The 25,905-nt window shown below is 39.2% G+C and overlaps 1 protein-coding gene across 2 annotated transcripts in view; it reads left to right on the forward strand.

Annotated features, from left to right (window-relative positions):
* Positions 1-25,464, forward strand: part of LOC108038928 (zinc transporter 2) — a 48,815-nt gene extending 23,351 nt beyond the window's left edge. For both annotated transcript variants that reach the window (XM_044460504.1, XM_044460505.1), the window contains 6 exons: positions 8,922-9,032; positions 9,846-9,966; positions 14,830-15,009; positions 23,257-23,800; positions 24,548-24,695; positions 25,124-25,464. In XM_044460504.1, the coding sequence (XP_044316439.1) occupies positions 8,922-9,032; positions 9,846-9,966; positions 14,830-15,009; positions 23,257-23,800; positions 24,548-24,695; positions 25,124-25,269 (1,250 nt within the window). In that variant the 3' untranslated portion in view covers positions 25,270-25,464. The remainder of the gene's footprint in view (positions 1-8,921; positions 9,033-9,845; positions 9,967-14,829; positions 15,010-23,256; positions 23,801-24,547; positions 24,696-25,123) is intronic.
* Positions 25,465-25,905: the final 441 nt, after the last annotated feature.

Here is a 25,905-nt window from a genome sequence, read left to right on the forward strand (position 1 = left end):
CCCGATCGTTTAATTCCACACATGTAATCCAAGTTCACCTTAAAAGGAAACTGGAATACTCCCATAATTTTATGACAGAAACTATTCGACCAGCTCGGGTCCTTGAAGCTGTACGGTATTTAGTTAACACTGAACTGTACAGAAAACACAATATCATATTTGATAATGACTGGCTTAACCAAGTTGGCGATAGGGAAGAATTACCTTTTATCGCAGATGAATCTGATCGAGAAGAAGTTGAACAACTATTGCGACAACAGCTTTATTCTCAACAAATCGATCAACAAGAAGAAGAGCTAAATCCAGGCGGTCATGAAACTTTATTAGAAAATAACAATACTGAGCTCGAACGTATTGCTTTGGCCCCTGGGGAAGGCCGCCGTCCAACAAACCTAACCCTAGATGAAGATGCGGAAGAACTTTCGTTCCCAACTATATCTTGCGGTGAAATATTTAAGGCCAATGTGACCTATGCAAAGAAAGCTAGATCACAGATTCGTTTCTACGACCGTCGTTGTGCAGTGGTACCTAAAGTCCTTTATATGTACAAGTTTTATGAGATGCAGCGAATTCAAAACACAATTTCCATCGCCCTACGAAAAAAGTCAGGTGCGGTAACTGCTGCAAATATAAGGGATGAATCATTTGTTGACAGACTTGTACAGCATGACGACGGGTATCATATTCTTAAAGGTCTACGTTCCGCCCCAGCTCATTGGGAGGCTGAAAAAAAAAAAGTTATTGCCATGATAAGACAATTTGGGTTGCCTACATTTTTCATAACTCTTTCCGCTGCTGAATCTAGATGGAATGAGCTGTTAGTTATTATTTCTCTTTTGGTGGATGGCAAAAATATAAATGAGGACGAAGCGGCAGCTCTTTCGAGTACCGAAAAAGCTCGCTTAATCCGATCTGACCCAGTAACATGCTCCCGTTACTTTGACTACAGGCTCCGACAATTGCTGAAAGTTTTCAAAAGTTCTGAGATATTTGGCGAATATACCCTAGTCCACTATTATTGGAGGATCGAGTTTCAGCACAGGGGATCGCCACACTCTCATGGCATGTACTGGCTTTCTGAAGCTCCAAGGCTGGACGGAGCAGAGAATTGCGATCAAGTTATACGTTTTGTTGATCGGTTTATTACTACTAGCGGAGAAGATCCTGAATTGCAAGAATTTATTCAATACCAGCGCCATAAGCACAGCTCTTCATGTTTAAGAGAGCTGCGTGGCCAGGAATTCTGCCGCTTCAATATGCCATACCCTCCAATGCCTGAAACATTGGTGTTATATCCATTAGAAGAAAACGAAACCAATGTTGAACATTCTAAAGAATTGTTTAAAAAAATTAAAGAGCTTTTAAAGTCTAGTTCCGATGAAGAAGCAGGCACTTTTAATAATTTTAACCTTTTCCTGACCCACCTTGATACTACATTTGAAGAATATAAGTTTGCCATTCGCTCCAGCCTAAAAAAACCTCAGATATTTCTTCGTCGCAAATTTTCCGACAGGTTGTTAAATGCTTACAACAAAAATATTTTGGGCTTACATAGAGCAAACATGGATATTCAATTTATCCTAGATGCGTACGCGTGTTGTAGTTATATAGTTAACTACATTAACAAATCCAACCGTGGAGTGTCGCAACTCCTTCGCGAAGCAATGACTGAAATAAGTCACGGAAATATTTCAGTTAAAAGAAAACTGCAGCATCTCGGGAGCAAGTTCATTAACGCTACAGAGATTTCTGCCCAAGAAGCAGCCTACAACATTTTGGGATTACACATGTCAGAGGCTAGCGAAGGAAATATTTTTGTTAACACTTGCCATCCAGATAAAAGAGTGCGGATAGTGCGATCTAATAGGGAAATAGAACAGCTTCCTGAAAACTCCACTGATATCTTTGAGAAAAACTTACTTGATCGGTATGTACAAAGGCATGAACAATTAGAGTCAATATGTCTTGCAGAATTTGCGGCTTGGTACAAATTCGGCAAGTCCAACTCTCGAACAGAAAGGTCCAACGAAGATTATGATGAACCGATCGACTTGGAACCAGATGAGGAAAACGCCATTGCTGAACAATGTTTCGCACTGCTAGATGGGACTGGTAGTGTGAAAAGGCGTAAGCATGCCTTAATTCTTAGATGGGTTCGCTTTAGCTTAAACTCTTCCCCATCTGATTATTTTAGAGAGCATGTAATGCTTTTCTTTCCGTGGAGGAGTGAGGAATCGGAACTTATTTTAAATGACAATGAAAGTACATTCAGAAATAATTTTGAAATAATCAAGGCCAACAAAGAGCAATATGATGTGTTTGATGATATGGAATTGGAGAGGGTTCTTCAAGAATTGCAAAATTTTGATAGAGAACCAAACAGTCATCTTGCTGAGGGGCTTGCCTCCCAATACCTAGATGAAGAGTTTAGAGCCTTGGCAGTACCAAACGTTGGGCAAAACGTAAATGTACTCCAAGATGACATTGAAAATAACCCAGAGGATGGAGAACTTCAACTTATTAGACTTCCTCCTTTGGTATCTGAAGACACACTTTGCTCCCTTACTAGGTCGCTTAACTTTAAGCAACGCCAGTATTACGCCCATGTAATGCATAATGTTGCAGCAAAGAACATTTTTTATGAATATGTTGGTGGAGGTGCTGGAGTCGGAAAAAGTAGGCTGATTTCAACAATATATCAGTCTATAACGTGGCGGGCGAATAAGCTTCCTGGGGCAACTGATTCTGCAAAGGTTTTACTTTGTGCTCCTACTGGAAAAGCTGCTTTTGGGATTGGAGGACTTACGCTTCATTCTGTTTTCTCCCTTCCTGTTAATCAATCTTCGGGTCCGTTAAGACCCTTAAATAATGATTCTTTAAACACTTTGCATTGCAAGTTAATTGACATCCAATTAATTATTATAGATGAAATTTCCATGGTCGGATCGAAAATGCTTGGGTATTTAGATCAAAGACTTCGACAAATTTTTAGAACTCAAGATCTAATTTTTGGTGGAAAATCAATAATAGTGTTTGGAGATCTGAAGCAGCTTAGCCCAGTTGGGGATCGGTGGATATTCCTAGAAAATAGTAATAACCCCTATAACATTCTTGCCGGAGCTAACCTTTGGAATAATTTTAAGTTTTTTGAGTTAACTGAAATAATGAGACAACGGGACGATCACGCGTTTGCTTTGGCATTAAATAATATGTCCGAGGCTAATATGACAGACGCAGATGTAGAGCTTCTTAGGCAAAGAGTTGTTTCACCCACCGAGGTTGCTGATGACGCAATTCATTTGTTCTGCTCTAATGATGAGGTTACCCATTATAATACCTTTAAGCTTGCCCAAATTCAGACTGAAGAGTTCTTTTCAACTGCCATAGATACTGTTAAATCAGCAAATATGTCAGAAAGCAATAGAGTCAGGACGTTAAGAATGGCCCAAAATATGAAAACCTCAGAAACCCAGGGCTTACCATATATTCTTCAGCTAAAAACAACGGCAAAGTATATGGTTACCGTCAATATAGACACAAATGACGGACTACTAAATGGTGCAACTGGCCAATTAATGCAAATTGACCATTGCATGGTTAACGGCTCCCATATAGTTACAGGACTGTGGATAAAGTTTTCAGATCCTACGGTTGGGGCCATAGCCAGGTCAAAAGTTCGAAGGAATGATAATCCCGGTTGGACTCCCATTCAGAAAACAGCCCGAGTTTTTCAGTGCGGAAATTCAGGACATTCTTCGATTGATCGTAAGCAATTCCCAGTTGTTCCTGCTGAGGCTATTACCATCCACAAAAGCCAAGGAGCAACCTACAGCAAAGTCGCAGTGCATCTTAAAAGAGGCATTAAGCGAGCTTCGCTTTACGTAGGATGCAGCAGGGCAACATGCGCATCGGGTCTTTTCCTTTTAGGAGACTTTGTTCCTCCAACTAGATTTGGAGCAACAAATGTCCAAGAAGAACTTCAATGTTTAAGAGGGGAAAAGGCTTTGACTACGCAATACGAATTCTTGTTCAATAGAAATTATGCCATCTCATTGTATTACCACAATGTTGAGTCTCTTCGTGCTCATCACGAAGATATTGCCAACGACAAAATTATTTGTTCCGCAAACTTTTTATGTTTTGTTGAAACCTGGACTCTTCCACATGAAGAGTATAATATAAGAGATTTTGACATTATAAGGAGAATAGATAGCAATCGTTTGAATGGTATTGGGAAGAACGGAATACTCATCTATGCTAAGCAGAGTATTTCGCAAAATGTTGTATTTTTGTTCGAAACAACTAAATCAATAAGCCCGATGAGCACCTATCAATCAATTGCATTTAAATTTCTTGACACGTCATTTTTAATTGTATATAGGAGTCCTAGATTTCCTATTACAAGATTTCGAAATGAAATTAAAGCTGACGTCGAAAAAGTACGCAGAATAGATAATAATAAAGTGGTAATATTAGGAGATTTTAATATTTGCAGATACTTAAGAACTGATTCTCTGGAGGCAATTTTAAATGCGTATAACCTTTTTGGAACAAACAGCTCTCCAACAACAAAACACCTTACGCAGATTGATTGGATATTTACTGATGCTCGAATTCCGGAAACCCTCGCCCTCATATATGAAACACCATATAGTCATCATGATGGAATTTTCCTCAGTTATAGCTTGTAAAGAAATATAACTATTATATAATAAGCGCTCAATTGTAAATAAATAAAATAAATAGATATAATATAAATTGTAAAAAGATAATTGTATATATATTCTAATTGTATTTATCTTTATTATTTAAGCAAATATAGTTTCCCCCTCGTGGATTGAGACCTTGTCGTGGTGTGGGGGCTGAGTACGTGAATTTCGAAATAAATATCACTGAAACTAGCAACAATCCGATAAAATTAAATAGGTTCATTTACTATATATTAACATGATAAAACAAGAGAGAACGCTATAGTCGGGTGCCCCGACCATCAGATACCCGTTACTCAGGTAAAGGGGGTGCGAGGGAGATGGAGATAGAATCTTTGATCACGCATAACTTTTTAACGAATGGTCCGATTTGAAAAATTTCTTCTACATTTCGATAGGTATTGATAAACACAATAAAACTGCATTTTTACTTTTCCGAAATATTTAAATTTTTAAAATATAAGCGATTGTGGGCGTCAGAGGGGGCGTGGCACCATTTTGAAACAAACTTGCGCTGCGTAGGAACTGCTCAAATCTACATGCAAAATGCCAATCTTGTAGCTTTTATAGTTTCCGAGATCTCAGCGTTCATACGGACAGACAGACAGACAGACGGACAGACAGACGGACAGACGGACAGACGGACAGACGGACAGACGGACAGACGGACATGGCTATATCGACTCGGCTAGTGACCCTGATCAAGAATATATATACTTTATAGGGTCGGAAACGCTTCCTTCTAGCTGTTACATACTTTTGCACGAATACAATATACCCTTTTACTCTACGAGTAACGGGTATAAATATAAGGCCAATTTACGCGATTTGATGGCTGTCATTTTCTTTCTGACCAAATAAATACACTGAATAATTATTATAACTGCAAGGGTATATAAACTTCGGCATGCCGAAGTTTGCTTCCTTTCTTGTTGATTTCGAAATTATAATTTTCATTCAAAATTTAGGTGATGAATTTAGTAGAGAATTTATAATTTCTTAAGGTTTCATATCCTTCTATCAAAAATTTGTGTCTATAACATATTCTGTAGTCGTCATATGTAAGCCTAAATGAACTATAAATTGAGCTAATTCATTTAAAACAAGAAAGGAAAGCTAACTTCGGGCGGAGCCGAAGTTGAAATACCCTTGCAGAATATTCTGCAAGATATATTCTCCAAAATTATTCATATGATGCATTCTTAATACTCATAAAAAATCCCACCTTCCTAACTTTAAAAACACCAAAGTTATGGCATTTCCAATCGTTCAGTTATATGGCAGCTACAGGATATAGTTGGCCGATCCATATGAAATTTGGTAGGTCGGATTAATTTGCCAAAAATAAAACCCATAGGAAATCCCAACTTTCTAACTTTACAAACACCCAAGTTATGGCATTTCCGATCAATCAGTTATATGGCGGCTATAGGATATAGTCGGCCGATCCTTATGAAATTTGATATGTCGGATTGATTGGGCAAAAATAAAACCCACAGAAAATCACAACTTTCTAACTTGACAAACACCAAAGTTATGGCATTTCCGATCAATCAGTTATATGGCAGCTATAAGATATAGTCGGCCGATCCTTATGAAATTTGGTAGGTCGGATTGATTGGCCAAATATAACACCCATATAAAATCCCAACTTCCTAACCTTACAAACACCAAAGTTATGGCATTTCCGATCAATCAGTTATATGGCAGCTATAGGATATAGTCGGCCGATCCCGGCCGTTCCGACTTATATACTGCGTGCAAAGGAAAGAAGGGTGTGTGCAAAGTTTGAATTCGATATCTTTAAAACTGAGAGACTAGTTCGCGTAGAAACAGACAGACGGACAGACAGACGGACAGACAGACGGACAGACAGACGGACAGACGGACAGACGGACAGACGGACAGACGGACAGACGGACATGGCTATATCAACTCAGGAGGTGATCCTGATCAAGAATATATATACTTTATAGGGTCGGAGATGTCTCCTTCACTGCGTTGCACACTTTTGACCAAAATTATAATACCCTCTGCAAGGGTATAACAAGAAAGGAAAGCTAACTTCGGGCGGAGCCGAAGTTGATATACCCTTGCAGAATACTCTGTAAATTATATTTTCCAAAATTATTCATATGATGCATTCTTAATACTCATAAAAAATCCCAACTTCGTAACTTTAAAAACACCAAAGTTATGGCATTTCCGATCAATCAGTTATATGGCAGCTATAGGATATAGTCGGCCGATCTTTATAAAATTTGGTACGTCAAATTGAATGGCCAAATACAAAACACATAGAAAATCCCAACTTCCTAACTTTACAAACACCAAAGTTGTGGCATTTCCGATCGTTCAGTTATATGGCAGCTATACTATATAGTCGGCCGATCCTTATAAAATTTGGTACGTCAAATTGATTGGCCAAATGTAAAACCCATAGAAAATCCCAACTTCCTAACTTTAAAAACACCAAAGTTATGGCATTTCCGATCGTTCAGTTATATGGCAGCTATAGGATATAGTCGGCCGATCCCGGCCGTTCCGACTTATATACTGCGTGCAAAGGAAAGAAGGGTGTGTGCAAAGTTTCAATTCGATAGCTTTAAAACTGAGAGACTAGTTTGCGTAGAAACAGACAGACGGACAGACGGACAGACGGACAGACGGACAGACGGACATGGCTATATCAACTCAGGAGGTGATCCTGATCAAGAATATATATACTTTATAGGGTCGGAGATGTCTCCTTCACTGCGTTGCACACTTTTGACCAAAATTATAATACCCTCTGCAAGGGTATAATTAAAAGCTATCTTTTATTGCAAATATATCAGTAAACCGTTGATTTTCTCTGCTTAAATTCTACTTTTGCCTTATCATGAAAGCGAAATTTAAGTATACATCATACAAATTAATAGAAGCTAAACTAGTCAGCAAGTGCTCATCTCTATGGCTTCCTCTGGCAGAGCAGCTAGCCACCGGAGCATATGCATACGGACATGTATGTGCTCCTGTAGCTTTTACCGCTTTTCCCGCTCCGGACAATGGAAAGCTGCGCTGCAAGGAAAATCGAGGAGTGGGCGGTGGCGACCAGAGCAAGTGCAAAGAAAATGCAGCGGAAATGACAAAGCATGAAATACGGCTGCGACAAATGCAATAAAGTATTTAATAGACTGCTCCTAGCCGACCAAGAGCAACCAACCAACCAACCAGCCAGCACAACTGGCGAACCCAACCAAGCCAAGCAACTACCAACTACCAACTTTCGCCTGTCACTGACACCCAAAATGAATAAAACCAACAGGAAAAAAATGTAGAAATAACATAAAAAACAAGCGGGGAAACTCCCGGAAATGGGCCATATACATATACCGTATCCATATGAGAGGGGCGTGGCAGGATCAGGGGCTGGAGCTGGAGCTGGAGCTGCGCTGGTGGTCATTATTCACGTACCATGTTAAATAAATTTAAATGCCTGTTTTGTAAATATGTATTGCATGCTCAGCGGCATAACAGATGGGCAAAAGGGAAAACTTATTCCCCCAAAGGGAATCCAGTGCGCTTTGCATGTGTGCAGTGCCACATTGTTAATTTAACACTTTCGCAGAAAAAAGGCTTAACAGTTTTAAGCCGGGCTTAAGAAGATCATGAAATTTATTCAATGGCGATCAAGTTTGTAAACGACAACAAATAATTAAAATCAATAAAAATGGGCGATTCATTATTGTTAAAGTTACAATCCAATTATGGAAATAAAATGTATTGTAATTGAGTTGGGATGAAATGAAAGTTTGTTCTTTAATGATAGTCTATTGTTGTACAAATAAGTTATAAATAAATGTCTTGTTTCATGATATCAGTTAATTCTGTACATTAAAAAACAAGAAAGAAGGGTAGCTTCGGCAAAACGAAGTTTTTATAAGAAAAGTTTGTTAGTCAATACACTAACTCTTCAAGGTCCCATTTAAAAAATTGAATAATACTTAAAACCAATATTTATTCTTCTCTATCAAATAACGATAGTCTTCATAGCGTTGCAAACTTTTGACTAAAATATATTTAACTAACTAATTATGTGTAGTAAATAATACTTTAATAATAATAATGATAAAGTAGAAATTTAAAACGAGATTTAGTTATAAACCCTTTGCTATTTTAGTTAATTTAAAATATGTTATGATTAATTTCCCGTTTTTAATTATTTTTCAGTCCGAGATCACTGTCATCGGGCCCGCAGCGAGGGCGTGGACGTGAAGGCTCGCCGGAAACTGATCATAGCTAGCATCCTCTGTTTGGTCTTCATGATTGCCGAAATCGTGGGTGAGTTGAGTTGATATATGTACTAGGGAAACTTCCGACATTTGGGCCCTCGTTTGCCGTCTGCTCCCAATTCATCCTTTACAAAGGACTCTTTCTCCATCAATTCCTTTTGCAATTTCTCTTCTGTCTGCCTCTCAATTCCCAAACTAATTTTGCTCACCTCTGAGAATCTGAGCCAACAAATAAACAAAACGTAAAGACTGAAAAGCGAAAAAAAGTTAAGTCAAACAATGCGGGCAACGAGGAAGGAATAAGGGAAAAAGGACACGAAGGAGACGACGTCGACGACGACGAGAAGACGATTAAAAACTGAGGACCGGAAGTGCAACAATATGGCGACCGGAAGGGCTTACTGTCTGCCCTGTCAACCCTCCCCCATTTATGACGACACTGGGGTTGGTTATACAATAAACATTTAATTTTCGAGTGGTGACGATGTCGTCGTCGGTGCTTCGACGGCTGTTGCCGTTAATCGCTTTGCAATTACCTACAATGTTCGCCCGGAAAAGGACCAAGGACGAAAAGGAGGTGGTGCCCAGTTGGGGCGAAAGGATTTCTCCCCTTTTTTTGCGCCACCCGCTTTGCACTTTTCTTTCGCTTTCAAATCGAAATCGTTGTTGCGATAATGGAAAATAGAGAGAAAGAGATCCAGCTGCCCGCCCTTTTAATGTTTTCCGACTTAAGCCGGTGGGGGATTGTCACCCGGTCTCCTCCGTTCCTCCATTCAGCCCCCAATCAACGTCCACAAGTTCCACAGATTGCCGAGTTAATTTTTTGCGCATTTATTTACTTTCACCCCGGAACCTGGAACAGGTGGCGTCCTATCGAACAGTCTGGCCATCGCAACAGACGCCGCACATTTGCTCACCGATTTCGCCAGTTTTATGATCTCGTTGTTTGCCATCTGGATTGCCGGACGCCCATCTACGCAGCGGTAAGTACTACCCGCCAAATGAAGACACTGCCAAAAGTCGTTTGCCGGTAAGGGAAATCAATAAAACGTAAAGTTTCAATCTTTTTCGCATTTCCTTTTGTTCCTGGCTGATGCCAAAAACTCCTTAGGAGACGGTTCGTGTGCGTCCTCCTTTATCACCGAAACGGGTGACTTGAGAGCCCGCTTAGGGAAATAACATAAAACTATTCCCTGAATATACTAACTCCAGCTGGGGTATAGCCATTTAAAGAAGACTCAGGAAACTAAAAAGCCTTAATTTCAAACGACAGTAAGCTATTGCTTTTCTGAAAAGTCCTAAATGAATATAAATTTTATCTTTATTTCAATGTTTTATTATGTATATAAATATACCTTACAATAGTCACTGTTATACTAGGAAATATCAGGAGGAATGCCAACCAATATTAAAAATTGTATACTTATATATAAAATATTTTGTATGAAATAGCAATTTTAGTTAGTGATAATATCTTTTTAGGACTTATTTCTATGAGTTCTTATAGAAAATAAGCTCTTAGAGAAAATGTCGCCCTCTAACGAGTATATCTGCATTGCCCTGCAATTTATATTCCACTCTTATATGGCTGCGCTGCCTCCATAATTTCTGTCGCTCGACTTGGCCATCCTCCATATCCTTCGCTGCTGCCTGCATTTCCCATTCGCCATCGTCTAATTAGGCGAAAAGCCTGTTCCCAAATTTTCAGTGCCTTCCTCCAGCGTCTGTGGATGGTTTTGTTGCTATTGCTGAAAGAGATGGCGATTTGACCCTTTTTAAGTTAGTAGTCTTCTACTCGCCTAAGGGAATTTTGGATTTGCAAGATTTGTTTTTTATTATTTATTTTATAATAGTGGGAATATACTTTCAAATATAAATTAAAAACCTTAAAGTTATAAAATTGACAATCGTCATATTTTATACTTGCATATGGCTTCACTTTTTAAAGTCTCTGGGAGATTTCATTACGGTCTCAAATTCTGTAAAATTTTAAAAATCCCTAACTCTTCTTTATTTTAACCTTCTCTAATTTAAGTAATTTGAGATAAAAATCATTGCAGAAATGAGGAAGTAATAAAAATGCTTAAAACAAGTCAATTACAATATTTATTAATATTTTGAATATTTATTTATTTACGGTTTCGATGAAAATATATAAATCTGATGGTAAACAAAGCTTTAGCTGAAAAACTTAGAAAAAGATTAAGATATTTTTTTAAATTTCATAAAACTATATCCATTTGAATTTGTTAGATCTTTCTGGTTAAAAAAAATAAGATTTTTGGCACCACTGTTGGCTGCTGTTGCTGCTGCGCACTATACATTCGGCCGTTGCACATTTTTCAATTGGTCTTTGGGAGGTCCCCTCCCTGCCCCCGCTCCTGTATCTGCCACGCCCCACATTCCAGCCCCCTCTTTCCGCCACAGCATCCATCTTGGGCTCAACTAGAAGAAGGAGAGGGAAAGCGGCACGTTCTGCTCATTCATGCAAAAATCTCACTCACTCGACGACTCGACTGCAGCCACAAAGTGAATAATGAAAAACTTTTGCAATTTCAAGCGTGTTGCATGGTAATTTTGTAAATTCGCTCTTGCCACCAGACTCTCAGACTGGGTCTCCTTCGTCTCCTGTGCGTTGATGTTGCTTCTGTTTCTGCCTCTGTTTCTGTTCCAGTTGCTCTTGTGCTGCATGTGGCTGCTATTGCTGCTGCTGCTGTTGCTGCTGTTGCTGCTGTTGCTGCTGCTGCTGCATGTTGCAGCAGTCCCAGTCTCAGTCTGGCTGAATGCCACTCTCCTTGGGCCTGGTCCTCTGGCCGGGTTTGGTTTCAGTGCGGTTCGCAGCCTTCTACCTTATTTTTGGCTCCTGCGCCCGCACCTACCATTTTGCCGTTGCCGAGTTGACAAGCCTAATTTATCAAAACAAAACACATTTGCACAATTGCAAAGGCAAACGCAGAAAACGAAGAGCAGAGCGAGGAAAAAGCTAGGGACGGTACAGTGGATTGATTCAATTATAACCGTAATTTTCGTCCTAATGAATGATGGAAATATATGTTTTTTGGAGTGCATTTGCTTACTAGAATTTTTATTTAACGAAATTTGAATTATAGAACTAATCTTCAAACAGTTTTATTTATTAAGATAAAAACTATAGAAATATATATTTTTTCGAAATGTTTTAAGGCAAACATAGATTATATTACGAAACGATTATATTATTCTGAAAAATAATTTTCAATATCGTTTATGTTAAAATGGTTATGAAATTAATTTATTTTCTCATTAATGTACGATGCAAACAATTTTTGCAGAGGAATTCAAAAGGGCTGATTTGAAGAAGTATATTGTATAGTCATTCTTAAATTCAAGAGTTTTCTGATTGAAAGAAAGTGAAATAATGAAGATTTTATTAAACTATTCAATAACCTTAAGAATATTTGTGTGTGTTACCAATAGCATTGTTTTTACTTCGTAGTGCCCTTTAATTCATTTTGTTCCGTGCCAAAATGTTTGCTTGGCGGGACACACTACCATATTTCATTATCGCTAATCCCAATTAAGTGTTTTGGCTACTTTCTTTTAATTATCGCACCCGATCCCAGTGTGCCCGGAACCGCCATTGAGGTAGCGATGTTGCTGCTCCTCCGCTGGGAATAGAAAGGGCCGAAGGACGAGGGGGTGGGCCGCCAGCAGCAGGCGGTCATTAAGCAAATGGCTGCACTTGCAACGCCAACTGCAAGCCCTAACTTGCGTATATATTTGTATATACACATATAGAAAGCTCCGCCATACATTGGCATTGCTGGGTGGGGGGTTTTGAAGGTTTTTTAGGGGCGGGCGGTGGAGTGGGGATACGACGGATGTTTGCTGGAAATTAAATTGTATTATTATGGCGAGACATTCGTTGCTGTTGCTGCCTGCTGCCTTCTGGCATCGCATTAGTTAGCAGGCTGGCAAAATTGTTGCCTTTTGCCATTATTTCAATTTTATAACGAGAGTGGTAGTCACCCTCCTCCACTTCGTTCCCCACCTGTCGGTTACCGGTTGGTCCTTGGTTTTGGTCCTGTTCCTGGTCCTCGTTCTGATGTGGCTTGGTTTGTTTTCTGGTCTGGGTTGGGCTTTAATTGAACAACCCTCGACTTGGTCGCCGTCGCCGTTCAGGTGTTGACTTTGACCCAACCAAAAAAAATACAAACAAGAAAGAAAAGCTAACTTCGGCCGAAGCCGAAGTTGATATACCCTTGCAGAATATTCTGTAAATTATATTCTTCAAAATCATTCATATGATGTATGTGTCCCAACTTCCTAACTTTAAAAACACCAAAGTTATGGCATTTCCAATCGTTCAGTAATATGGCAGCTATAGGATATAGTCGGCCGATCATTATGAAATTTGGTAGGTCGGATTGATTGGCCAAAAATAAAACCCATAGAAAATCCCAACTTCCTAACTTTACAAACACCCAAGTTATGGCATTTCCGATCAATCAGTTTTATGGCGGCTATAGGATATAGTCGTCCGATCCTTATGAAATTCGGTAGGTCGGATTAATTGGCCAAAAATAAAACTTATAGAAAATCCCAACTTCCTAACTTTAAAAACACCAACGTTATGGCTTTTCCGATCGTTCAGTTATATGGCAGCTATATGATATAGTCGCCCGATCCGGCTCGTTCCGACTTATATACTACCTGCAATAGAAAGACAACTTTTGGGAAAGTTTCAAGCAGATAGCTTTAAAACTGAGGGACTAGTTTGCGTAGAAACGGACGGACGGACGGACAGACGGACAGACGGACAGACGGACAGACGGACAGACGGACAGACGGACATGGCTATATCAACTCAGGAGGTGATCCTGATCAAGAATATATATACTTTATAGGGTCGAAAATGTCTCCTTCACTGCGTTGCAAACTTTTGACTGAAATTATAATACCATCTGCAATGGTATAAAAATAATAATACACGAAAAATGAGAAGGGGGGCAGCACATGCAAAACGCTCATTACATTAGGGAAATTCGGGAACACTCCCCACTTCCTTGCCAAAAGTTATCATCTGAGGGAAAAGCCCTGCCGCGCCCCCAAACAAACTCAAATTAAAATAGCATTTGACAAATTTTGGTCACATTTATCAAGTCATGTTAATTTTTAACTACCCCACATTTCCCGCACTTCATGTCATCAGAAATTTGTGTTTCGTTTTGTGGCTGAGAAGTTCAGCTTTTGACATCCGATTTGCTTTAATGCTTTTAAAGAGGATATCATTTTATTGAAGGCGACACATTTCGGTAATTGGAAAGCGTTTCACTTGTGACGAATGAATGTTGGGCTTATTGATTAAACATAAACAGCTTGTCAAATTTATTTAAAATATAAAATACATATAAATTATAACTTTAAAGGAATGTATTAACATAAAGCTATTTTAGCTGGGTCGTGTTTAAAAGACTTTTAGTAAAGACTTAGTAGATGCACAACTTGTGGAAGAGTGAAAATTGTAATACCACGTGGAAACAATAAATAATTTAAGAATTTTTGGAGCACGGGAAATTTAACTACCAGAAAGTATATAAAATTTAAAGAATTTCATATTTAAATCAAGCAAAATTTAAAACAAATAAAATGTTTAAAAACCAAATAATTACTTGAAAATTTAAAGCGGACTAGTTTTATGCACAACTAACAAACTATTAGTTCGAAAAGTTATTTTCTCGCCAAACTAACAAAGTTTTGCCAACGCTATCGTGTGGCAAGTAGAAATTATTCTCCTTCCCATCGCAAACTCATTATCTTCACCTGCCTTCACATTAATTAAGCTGACTCCCTTTTATCTTTGACAGGATGTCCTTCGGCTGGTATCGGGCTGAGGTTATTGGCGCCATGGCCTCCGTCTTCATGATCTGGGTCATCACAGGGATTCTCGTCTGGCTGGCCATCGGACGTCTAATTAGCGGCGACTATGAAGTGAATGCGAAGATCATGCTGATCACCTCGGGCCTGGCTATCTTGGTAAATGTCATGTAAGTAAAGTATATAGTATTTCCCCCTGATATGCAGATCTTTGATTGCTGGACGTCTGGGGAAATGGCACTCTGTCTGCCCGCCCGTGCGACTGCAAAGTTTTCCCGTTTTCCCCTGGGCAGTTTTCCAATTGCAATTGCCGCAATCAACTTGTCCTGGGCTTGGGCCACCAAATGGGTCAACACAGTGCACTGCAAATGTCTCCCGATCCCAATCCCAATCCCAATCCCAGGACCACTCCGATTCCTGGATGGCATTCCCCTACGTATCCGCCAGTTGTTGCGGCAACTTTCTCCACAATTTAGCGACAACTTTTTCCACAAGTTTAGAAATTCTTCTTGTTGGATTTTTTTCCTTTCTATATATATTTTTTTTTCGTCAACAAAAGCCAAAAGCGGCGGCGTCGAGGAGTTTGCTTGTGTTTGCGTTGGCCAGCAGCAAAGGTGGAAAATTCTCTAGGCGGGATGGGGTAACGTGCCATCGAGGAGGGTTTCGATAATGCCCCAAACGGCAGTTCCCCCAGCCATTGGATTTCATTTCATTTCGGGTAGCTAAAAATAAATCGAGGCCAGCAAAGTTTAACGCTTTATTTAATTTAATTGTAATTTCTCAATTGACTCTTTTGACGAATTCAAGGAAAGGACAGTGGGGCTAATCAAAAATGTATAACTCAATTTGCTATTATTCGAAAGATTTTTAGAAATCTTTAGAAGAGAACTTGACTAAATTTGTACGATCTTTAAAAACACTTTATTTTAAAATTCCATCAGTTGTTTAAATGATATAATTTTTTAGCATGTTGGTCGCTGCGCTTTTTAACTGGAGGTAAAATTTGGCATGCAAAACGTTTTGACAGCCTTTAATTTTTTATAAAAGATAATTTATTTCTCGTGTTTATGATAAACTAATAGTAGGTTTAAAACTACAAATTACTTACTTTTAGTTTACTGTTGAAACGAGAAAACGTGGTTAGTATTTTTTTAAGGTCGACAACAATTGTTTGTGAAAGAGTATTCTCTGTTCGTTTAATCATTTACTAATCGCTTCGCTTGTTTTGATTTCGTCGAGTGCAGAACTTGCAAGCATCTGCCTCACCCTCGCCCCTTGTCCTGCCACGCCCCCTCCGCCGCCTCCATTCCCCCATTGATGCTCATTCATGTGGCTGTCGAAGCATAGTTTTTGGCGCATAAATCGCAACGTTCAATGCCGAGCTCACACACACGTTATGTTTCCCTCCCCGACCTCCCCTCCCCCACTCACCACCTACCGGCCAAATCCCCCTCCCCATGGCACGCCCATCTCAGCTCACCTATTTTCCTGCACGAGTGTTGTGCAGCTGTTGTTGTTGGTACTTGGGCGGTTGCGCAAAAATTTTCCAGTTGACGTTGGCATTTTCAGTGTTTGCCACTTGAATTGTTTGATTACGTGAATTGATTGTGAAAAACGTGCAGCAGTAGCAACTCTCCTGGCTTACAGATTTGGCCAAGAAGAAGATGACCGGACTTGGTGGAGATGGGCGCAGTCCGGGGGGCGTGGCTGTGGCCATCTTTGGAAGCTGCCATAAAAGTAGGAAGTTAAGTCAAGTCAATACGGCTGCTTCCTCCTGTTCTTCTACATAGAAAACAAAAATTTGATATAAGATACTCTTTAGACTTCAAATGTATCGTTTATTTCTGCCACAGAAGTTTCTACTGATTTTTGCAATTAAACTTATAATTAGTTTCTAAAATTATAGATCAACAAGTTTCTACCGATTTTTGCAATGAAATATGTGATTATTTTTAAAAATTATAGATCAAAAAAATCTAATTGAATTATATCAAAAATTCATTGCGTTGCGCAATATTCTTAAGATTGTTGTTAAAATTACGTATACGACACCATGGCGACAGGGCGTATGGGTAATAAACGTTAAATACAATTTTTCCAAAAATAAAACAAAACGAATAGTTAGCGGTTGAGAGTATGGCCATTAAATTTTGATAAAAATTTTGACCGACTTATCCATTTATAGGTTATCAACTTCCCAAAAATTCAGTTACAAAAATTTGTATAAAACTTTTTAAATATGTTTGAATACTGAACGATTTTTTTAGGAATTCCGTTTCTTGTTATATTAAATAAAAACGTTTTTAAAATAACAGCATTTAATTTCAGTGTTCCTTCGACCTGTGTTCGAACAACGGAATTAAATGGCCACCTTTTACCGTTATGCGTTCGACCAAACGAGTTTGCAGCAAGTTTCAACTATTTTCAGTCCGGCTTGCTCTCGTTGTTATTGAAGGCTTTTTACTTAGTTTCATTTAGTTGTTGAGCGCTCTCTGGATTTTATTTTTTGCGAGTTTTTAGTTCAATTAGCACAATGCCGAAAATAGCTCGCAACCGCTTTACCCACACACACACGCACACGCACAGGATTCCCCGGATTCGCTTTGTGTTTTGTTTTTGGGTTAACTTTTGAGTGGCGCCAACGACGTCCGTCGACTTCACATCGTTAAAACGCCCATTAGGGCAAAAGCGGGGAAAATGGAGGAACAGAACGAGAAATAGAAGAAGAAACAGTGAACTAACCCAAGTACCGTAATATTGCGTAGGATGAACCTCGGCTTCGATATTCATTTCATTTCACTTTTTGCTCAAACTAATTATTCCGAACACAAATTGCCACATACTATTGATTTTATGTTATTATTATTATTTTATTTATTTTCTCAAGATATTTGTTCATATAAGGTCGGGCAAAACAATTTTTCTTATATTTTCACTTAATATGTTTTTTTCCCGAAACTAAATTTTGAACTTCTTAAAATGCTAGGATTGAAAATCTGAATGACTTAAATTTCAGCCTATTAAATTTAGGGGCACCGGAATTGTTTTTTTTTAAAATTTCATAATGCATTTTATAAAACCTAAGCAAACGAGTTTTTGTTTTTAAAAGACCGTAATTTTTGTAAAAATTTTTTTCAATAGCACGCCACATCAGGGAACCCCAAATTAAAGTCATTGTATGGGAATGGTTCCATTTTGTATTTCCACAAAAGCTTTAATTTTTGTATTTCTACAAAACTTTTATAAATGTTATTTATGATAAGCCATTCCAATCAAATCATATTTAAATAAAATCAAATACATTTGTTGCTTGGTTAAATACCATGTTGTTAATTTAAAAATAATTTCATACTTTTGTTGATTGCTATTTAGAGTTCGTACTGTGCGAAATCACACTCGAACTCTCAAAGGGCCTGACCTTAAACTGCAAGTGGGACATTAGCGAGAGCAAATGCCAGTGAAATATGAGAGGTTTATTCTGGTGGGGAAGGCGGTGGCAACTACTGGGGCAGCGAGGTGCTAAAGCAATTACAAGCAGGGTGCGGAGATGAAGGCTCTTTAGCAATGGGAATGGCAGTTAGGACGGATGGATGAATGCACAACGATATTTCTCTTTAAAGCAATCAAATAAATTTGATACAGAGCATCGTTTGTTTTTGGGGTTTAGAACGAGAAATATTTAATCTAAACTTAAATTGAGTTGAATTATTTTGTACATTTAATATTAGAAGGGTGATTATAACTTTTTTATAACAATAATTTAAATAGTATGTTAAAAACTTTTTAATTTTCTGAATAGAAAAATGTAGACCTCTAAATTATTTTGTTTCTATAATAAGAAAAATGCTTGTTTTAGATAAAATCTAAAATGTGTATAGACTTAAGAGCAGCATAAAGCTGAAAAGTTAAATTAAGTAATAAATTTAGTTTTCACCCTAAGAAAACTGAATTTATTGAACATTTTATCAGCTCGTTATAAACGTTTTAAATAAGCCGTAAATAATTTACAAACATTGTTAGTTAGTATTTGAAAATGTTTTTGTTTTAATTTTCAATACCGAAGAATTTAAAAATGCTGTTGTTTTTGCTCCCATTATTTTCCACATTTTCTTTTATAAATTCTCTTCTTCCACTTGATATATTTTATTTTTGTTTATGTTTAGTGTTCACTATGTGAATATTGAGCCTGGTCGTCTGCTCTCAGTATCCATCCTCCTATTTGGCCAGCCACTTGAGACCGAAGCTGGCCAAAAGCTTGTTAGCCTGACAACTCAATTTCATTTTCAATTTCTTAAGACCACGCTGTGATGGTCGGGCCAGCTCGGTTCGAAGAAGTTACCAGGCCAAATGTGGCCATAATTTGTCAAACAGCAAAAAAAATAGGAGACGCCAGGAGAGAAACACAAGGATGAAATAAATATAAACGGTGATGAAGAAGGAGAAGCGCTGGCTGCCGCTTCGTGTGGGGCATCTCGTTGATGGGCACTAAATAAATTGTACAGAGCACCAGATCCAGTTGCAGGAGTCAGTGGTAGTGGTGCCAAATCAGCTCTTTTTACGGGAGCGACAAACATAGAATCGTAATCAGTGGAGCAAAACACCGATATCATTTCATTAGAATCGGGTATTTGCAACTTATTGAATGACCCTATAAATATAAGACTATAAATCGTCTGCCTTTATGTTTCTTTTCTCTACTTTTTAAATTTTTTTTATTGGAACTTAGAACCATTCAGATTTGGATAAAAGCTGCCATAAAAGCATAGGAACAAATTTTCTTCTTATTTTTGAAGAATTAAAGTTTATTAAGGTATTATGCAAATAGTCAAAGTATCATTGTTTGGCCAGAAATTTATTGTTATGGTTCATAAAATAAAATGAACATCTGAAATCTAATTTTGTGCAATTAATGTATTTATAATCGTGCCTAATAAAGAATTATAACAAATTAATTTGAATAGCAATTCAATTGAAATATTAACTCGAATATATGCAAAAATAAAATTTAGTCGTGGTTCACAGCAAAGTATGTCTAATAGAGTATTAAAACAAATTAATTTTAATGGAAATTCAATTAAAATATTAATTCAAATATGTTTAAGAATAGAATCTGTGTACGATATTAAATAACATTTAACAAAACACAGTTTATTCGGTCCGCCTAGAACAGCATTTTGCAGTACCCAAAAATAGCTCACATTGTTAGGACCCTAACTCCGCCTTTTTTGCTCCTAACCAGCGTGGCCACGTGGTCGGTCAGTGATGGCGGTCCATGTTGGCGCCAGGGATTCCATGCCGAGCACATACGCTTTTCGACTTTGAACATCCGATTGCCGAGGCATTACCCCGGCCACTTCTCCTCCTCCCCCGCCGCCGATCCCCGCCTGCGTTGTGTGTCCTCGAGCGCAAAAAATGCCAATGCGAGCGACATTCCCCAGCCATCAGCAGCCCCCCATTTTCCCCACTTTCCCACCTTCCCACTCTGGATGTCCCGCCAACCCGGCATTGTTGTTCCAACTGTGGCGCTGTAATTTGTAGCGCGCAATGAAGCATTTCCCCTTGATTTTGCGGCATCTTTACTCGCCTCGTTAGTGGCCAACAAACGACAGCAGCCATGACAACACCAGGAGTCGGGAAAGTCGGGAAAATCGGGAGCTGTGAGCTGTGAGCTGCGAGCCAGGACCTGCGACCCGGCAGAGTGCCCAAGGACCAAGAGGGAAAGCTCCGGCTGTGTGGCGTATATGCCATGTCCTGATTTAATTGACAGGAACATAAATATTAGCGCATATCTTGACTCAGCTCGCCTTGGCTTTGGTCGCGTATGTGACTGTTGCCAGGATTTCCAGCCACTAAGGATGACTTGGGGCATGTTGGGAGCTCCGGTCCTGGTGTGCTGGTGTCCTGGCTCTGGTCCTAGTCTTGGTCTCGGTCTCGGTCTCGGTGTGGTATGTCACCCGGATGAGCTGCTCGTTAAGCTGCCGGGCCAAGGAGCCATGGAGCAAAACCAGGGATAACGACAATAGGACACGTTTATTGCACTCATCGTAACGCGCATTTTACACCCAGAGCTGTTATTTATTTGACTAGTGGTGTGTCTGAGACAGCCGCTGCAAATCTCCCAAAAAATAGTTTTCAAATTAACTTGTACAGTAGATTGAAAGCCCTTAGGTAGCCAATGTTTTGCCAAGTGCTTTACTAATTATTTAATGTTATTGAATACAAATTGTTTGTATTTCTTTCTATAATGAATATTTATTTTTGCAGAGTACTCACTAGTCAAAGTATAAAATTTAAATAATTATTATTTAAAGTTCGGATTTTACATTTTTTCGGATTCTCTCTTTATTAATTTAGTAATTAGTTTATTTTAAAACATCAATTGTTCTTTCCATTTATCCAATTGAAGCTGGTATATATAATGTTATTTTATTTCCTCCAATTATTGTAATAAATAAGTCTTTAAGCCTTTAATTCAGTTTCATTACTAAACGGTTCTTAAACCTTATACTTTGCATCTGACATAAATGGTTTTTATGAATAGAATTCGTTTTTTTAATCGACACGTTTATGGCGCTATATAAAAACCGTCCATTCAGATACTATATAAGAGTTTTAATACTTTATTGGAATGCAAAAAATGTCGTTTTTATTGAAAAAATACTCTTTATACGCTTACGTAACTTTCCCATAAAAGAAAGCCATTTTCCATCAATGAATGTTACGTACAGCATAAAGTCTTTTTAAGACCATCAAAATGTCTTTGAGTCATCAATTGGGAACGTCAATTAGCCGCAAATCGACGTCGTGGCAGAGCTTCACTGGTGAGGGGTGGGGGGGGTTTTGGCCTGGTCCATAAGAATGGCTAGATGGTGGGTTCCGCTCCGTGGCTGCTCACTTTGTGCTTTGTGTTTGCTCCTCCTCCGCCAATGGTTGTGCGTAATTTATGCGAGTTTATTTATTGATGCCCGGCACTGCATTGTTTCCCCAAAAAGCCGGCTAAGTGCAGCCGACGGCGACGGACGGAGAGTCCGTTGGCTTGTCGGTCGGTCGGTCGGTCGGTCGGTCGGTGGGTTGGTCGACCATGGCCTTTTTCCCCAAATAGAAAAGCCATAAATCTGCAATGTCGGAGCATTTAAAATGAATAAAAAGTCAATGTGCCGAGCTATTAACTGCCGATCCATGCCGTGAGCTGAGGGGTTGGGGTAGATGGTGGGGTATGGCCTGGTCAACCGGTTGCCATTTTCGACAATACATTTGTATTTGCATGCGGCAATGTGTCCGGACGTACTCAACTGGAGCAGCCCAGATGGGCCTGGGGTCGGAATCATCGGACAGGAGCGGTTAGTTTGGCCGGTCGGCTCTTTCGGAGGATCCCTTGCACAGGACTCGCACACACCTTCCGGTACACAGAGCAGCAAAACAGTGAACAGTGAACACTGAACCCAGGATTCAGAATTCAGGATTCAGGATGGTGCATCGGGCAGAAGGAGGAGAAGAGAGCGTGGAGGGCACACTGTACAGTGCCTAAAATTATTTATTTTGAAAAGAAAAGTGTAATTGATTTATGGAAATGACTGCACAACCTATAAAGTCTAGTTAAAGGGTTCTCACAAATATGGGCTATAAAATAAAAGTTGCGAAAAAAATGATAATATAGTGTTATGTATATTTTTATAAGCAATCCGTTTTTAATACAAATTGTTCAGGACAGCCAAAAAAATATATTGTAATATTACAAAATATATAGAGATTTAATAGGAAAATGTAAAAGCCATTTTAGGTTTTTATCAACTTATTAACAAGAAGTCATGAATATTATAGTGTGCCTAAGGTAGTTATTTTCTGAATGTTTTCTACTCAGCTTATAAATAAATATAATAATTATTTATTTTTATATATTATAGGAAAAAACATATTGGATTTAATAAATATAGGTCATGTCCATTCCGAAATCTTTTTCATTAAAGTCTTGTGCAAGAACAGACAGTTTGAGCTTTAAATTCCATTTGAAGATTCCATTTGGGGACTTTCTTGGTCATTTGGGTCCACTGTCCGTGACCTGGGTGTGTTTGTTTGACTGTGTGGTGCGACTGTTGTTGGTGCATTAAAATGCTGAAATAAAATGCCAAACAATGCAAAAGCGTTGCCCGCATACCGTTGCAAGCACCCCCCTCCCCCTCCCCATCACTGTTCAGCCAGCAAAGAAAACACAAACAAAAAAAAAACATTTTGGGTGCGTTTTTGTTTCCATACTGTGGCCAGGCTAACGTGCCCCAGACAGGAATGGGTTTTTTTGGTTGTGGGTGTGGGGCATGAGGCTGCAGGACTGGCACAAAAATAGCTTGCAACATTTTCAAGCATATTAAATATTTGTGATAACGTTTCCAATTTCTCTCTCCAACTCGTTTTTCGGCTAGAATGGGCGTCCAACTGCAGCACGGTCATTCGCATGGCTTGGGAGGAGGTGGTGGTGGTGGGCATGGCCACAGCCACGGCGGTGGCTCCAAGAAGCCCAAGAAGAAGACCCCCGCATCCATTCCATCCCACGCCCATGCCACGTCCACGCCCTGCTCCGCCTCGCCCAACCAGCGGATTGAGGGGGGCGTGGCCTTTGCGCCCGAGGATGCCGAATTGCCCGGCAGCGGACTGCCAACGTTCTCCTACCAAAATGCCAAGCTGGTGGATCCCGCTTTGGATTTGGAAATTGCCGCCGTTTTGGCCGAGACAGCACCCGGATCACATCATCACGGCGGAGCGGCTGGACGCGAGGCGGTCAACATGAATGTCCGGGCCGCCCTCATCCATGTGATTGGCGACGTCATCCAGAGCGTGGGCGTTTTTGTGGCCGCCGGCGTCATCTACTTTTGGCCGGAGTACTCCATCGTTGATCCCATTTGCACGTTTGTGTTCTCCATCATTGTCCTCTTCACCACGTTCACGATTATGAAGGATGCCCTGCTGGTAAGTGGAAGATTGTGGTCAGGGAAAGTTTACTGATGATTAGTTCTTCATCATTTATCAATCTAATTCAATGGGTATTTTATTAGAATTTTATTTCATAGTTTGGGAATTAATAGCTTAGGAATAATTAGCATGTGACAATATTTTGAACCATACAAAATATGTATATATGTACATATATGAATTATTTTATTTATGATTTTTTTTTTGGCAAAAGTTTAATTGTTTATTTTTATAAAATTTAACCTTTTAATTTATGATTTTGAACAAAACTTAAAAAGTTAAATTTAAAAGAACAAACTTACAATAAATAAACTATTAATATACTAGTAATAATTCATACCCCAAAAAGTTGGCCGGCTTAACTCCATTACTCTAATTGCAAAATGGAAATCGATCTCGCAAAAGATTTTTTAAGATTTTAAGGCATTCATTATTTAACACATTTAAGTTTAACTATAGGCTCAGCATTTATTTATAATTTACTTATTTATTACCATTAAAAGCCACTCTGCAATTAAATAAATGGATTCAAATGTGAATATAAGTATTTATTTGGCTAAAGCACACCCCTTATAGTAAACAGTCAACTTTATAAAAGAAAATAATATCCTTTTAATATCCGTCTCACCTATTTAGACAAAATCGTATAATTTGTTGCACTTATTTCATTTGAATTCACTATTTCACAAAGATTTATCAAATCACTTGTAAACCCGTGTACCTGTTTGTTGTTTATCCCCGCAGGTGCTTATGGAGGGGACGCCCAACTACATGCACTATGCCGAGGTGCTGCAGATATTCCAAGGCATCGAGGGCGTTGAGCGGGTGCACAATTTGCGCATCTGGGCGCTGAGCATTAATAAAGTGGCGCTATCTGCGCATTTGGCCATTGGTAAGTAGCTGCCCCCGGCGTTCAGGCCGGCCTCTTCCGACCAAAACAGAACGGGCCAGGCCAAAACAGACCAGACCGAACCGAATCAGACCAGAAAGGTCGTTGGGTGGCGGCCTTTGGCCCTGATGCATGTGTTTGTCGGAGTGGGAAGGGGGTGAGGGACTTTTGGGTGGCTGGTGGGGTCGCACTTTTGGTCATGGATGGTAATTATCCCAATGGATTTGTTGTTGTTCCAAGCTGGCCCCCTCTTGACCCCCTCCCCCATGTCCATGAGCAGACAGTGAGCAATTAGCTTAATTATTTTTGAAATGGCTTTTTAAGCGTGGACAATTTTGATAGAGCCAGTGAGCGCGAGAGAAATGGACTTGCCCCCCATTAGTGTAATCCTTCTGATACCGCCTAATCGTTTCCCATTCTCCTCCGCACAGCAACCAATGCCAATCCGAAACGAATCCTGGATGCAGCCACCTCGGCGGTTCACTTGCGCTACAACTTCTTCGAAACGACCATCCAGATCGAGGACTATGTGGCCACAATGGAGAATTGCCAGCAGTGCAATGTGCCGGAGAAGTAGGACTCTACTGTGCAACACTCTACCCCCAAATATGATAATATAATACGATGTATATTCAATATTTATTTTGCTGTACGTCAGATAAGAGTGACACCCTGTCCATGCATGTAATGGGTCAACAAAATCCTGATGCCGACTATACCCGGTAAACAAATCAACTACTTAATATAATAATAAAATTGGCGTTGATTTTTCTCCATTGTTGCCGTTTATTGCACACCTGTGCGTATCATAATATATTCTGCATTACATGTACCCATCATAAAGTGTCAAACACCTGGAGTTGTTTAACATATTCTGCCTTACATACACCCCTCGTAACGTTCACTTCATCATAAGCTGGTGACAGTGTGGTGCAAGTGTGGTGATAAATATCGCTCATACCATAATCTGAATAATGCGAAATACACCACATTTTTCAAACTCTGCTTAAAAAGTGAACGGCTGGATTTTTATTGGGTTTTGAAAGAGGTTTAAATCCACTTAAAAAGCTATGAAAGAAATCGGTTTGGTATTCGGACACCAATCAACTCTATCGAAATTCATTGGTTACAATTTTTAATCGAATTCCCCAAACACAATCCCTTTGAAGCACTTTTTTCCTAGCAATTTGTTCATGGTACCCAGCGGTGCATT

This window comes from Drosophila rhopaloa, unplaced genomic scaffold (genome assembly GCF_018152115.1).
Source record: "Drosophila rhopaloa isolate 14029-0021.01 unplaced genomic scaffold, ASM1815211v1 contig_2, whole genome shotgun sequence".
Lineage (NCBI taxonomy): Eukaryota > Metazoa > Arthropoda > Insecta > Diptera > Drosophilidae > Drosophila > Drosophila rhopaloa.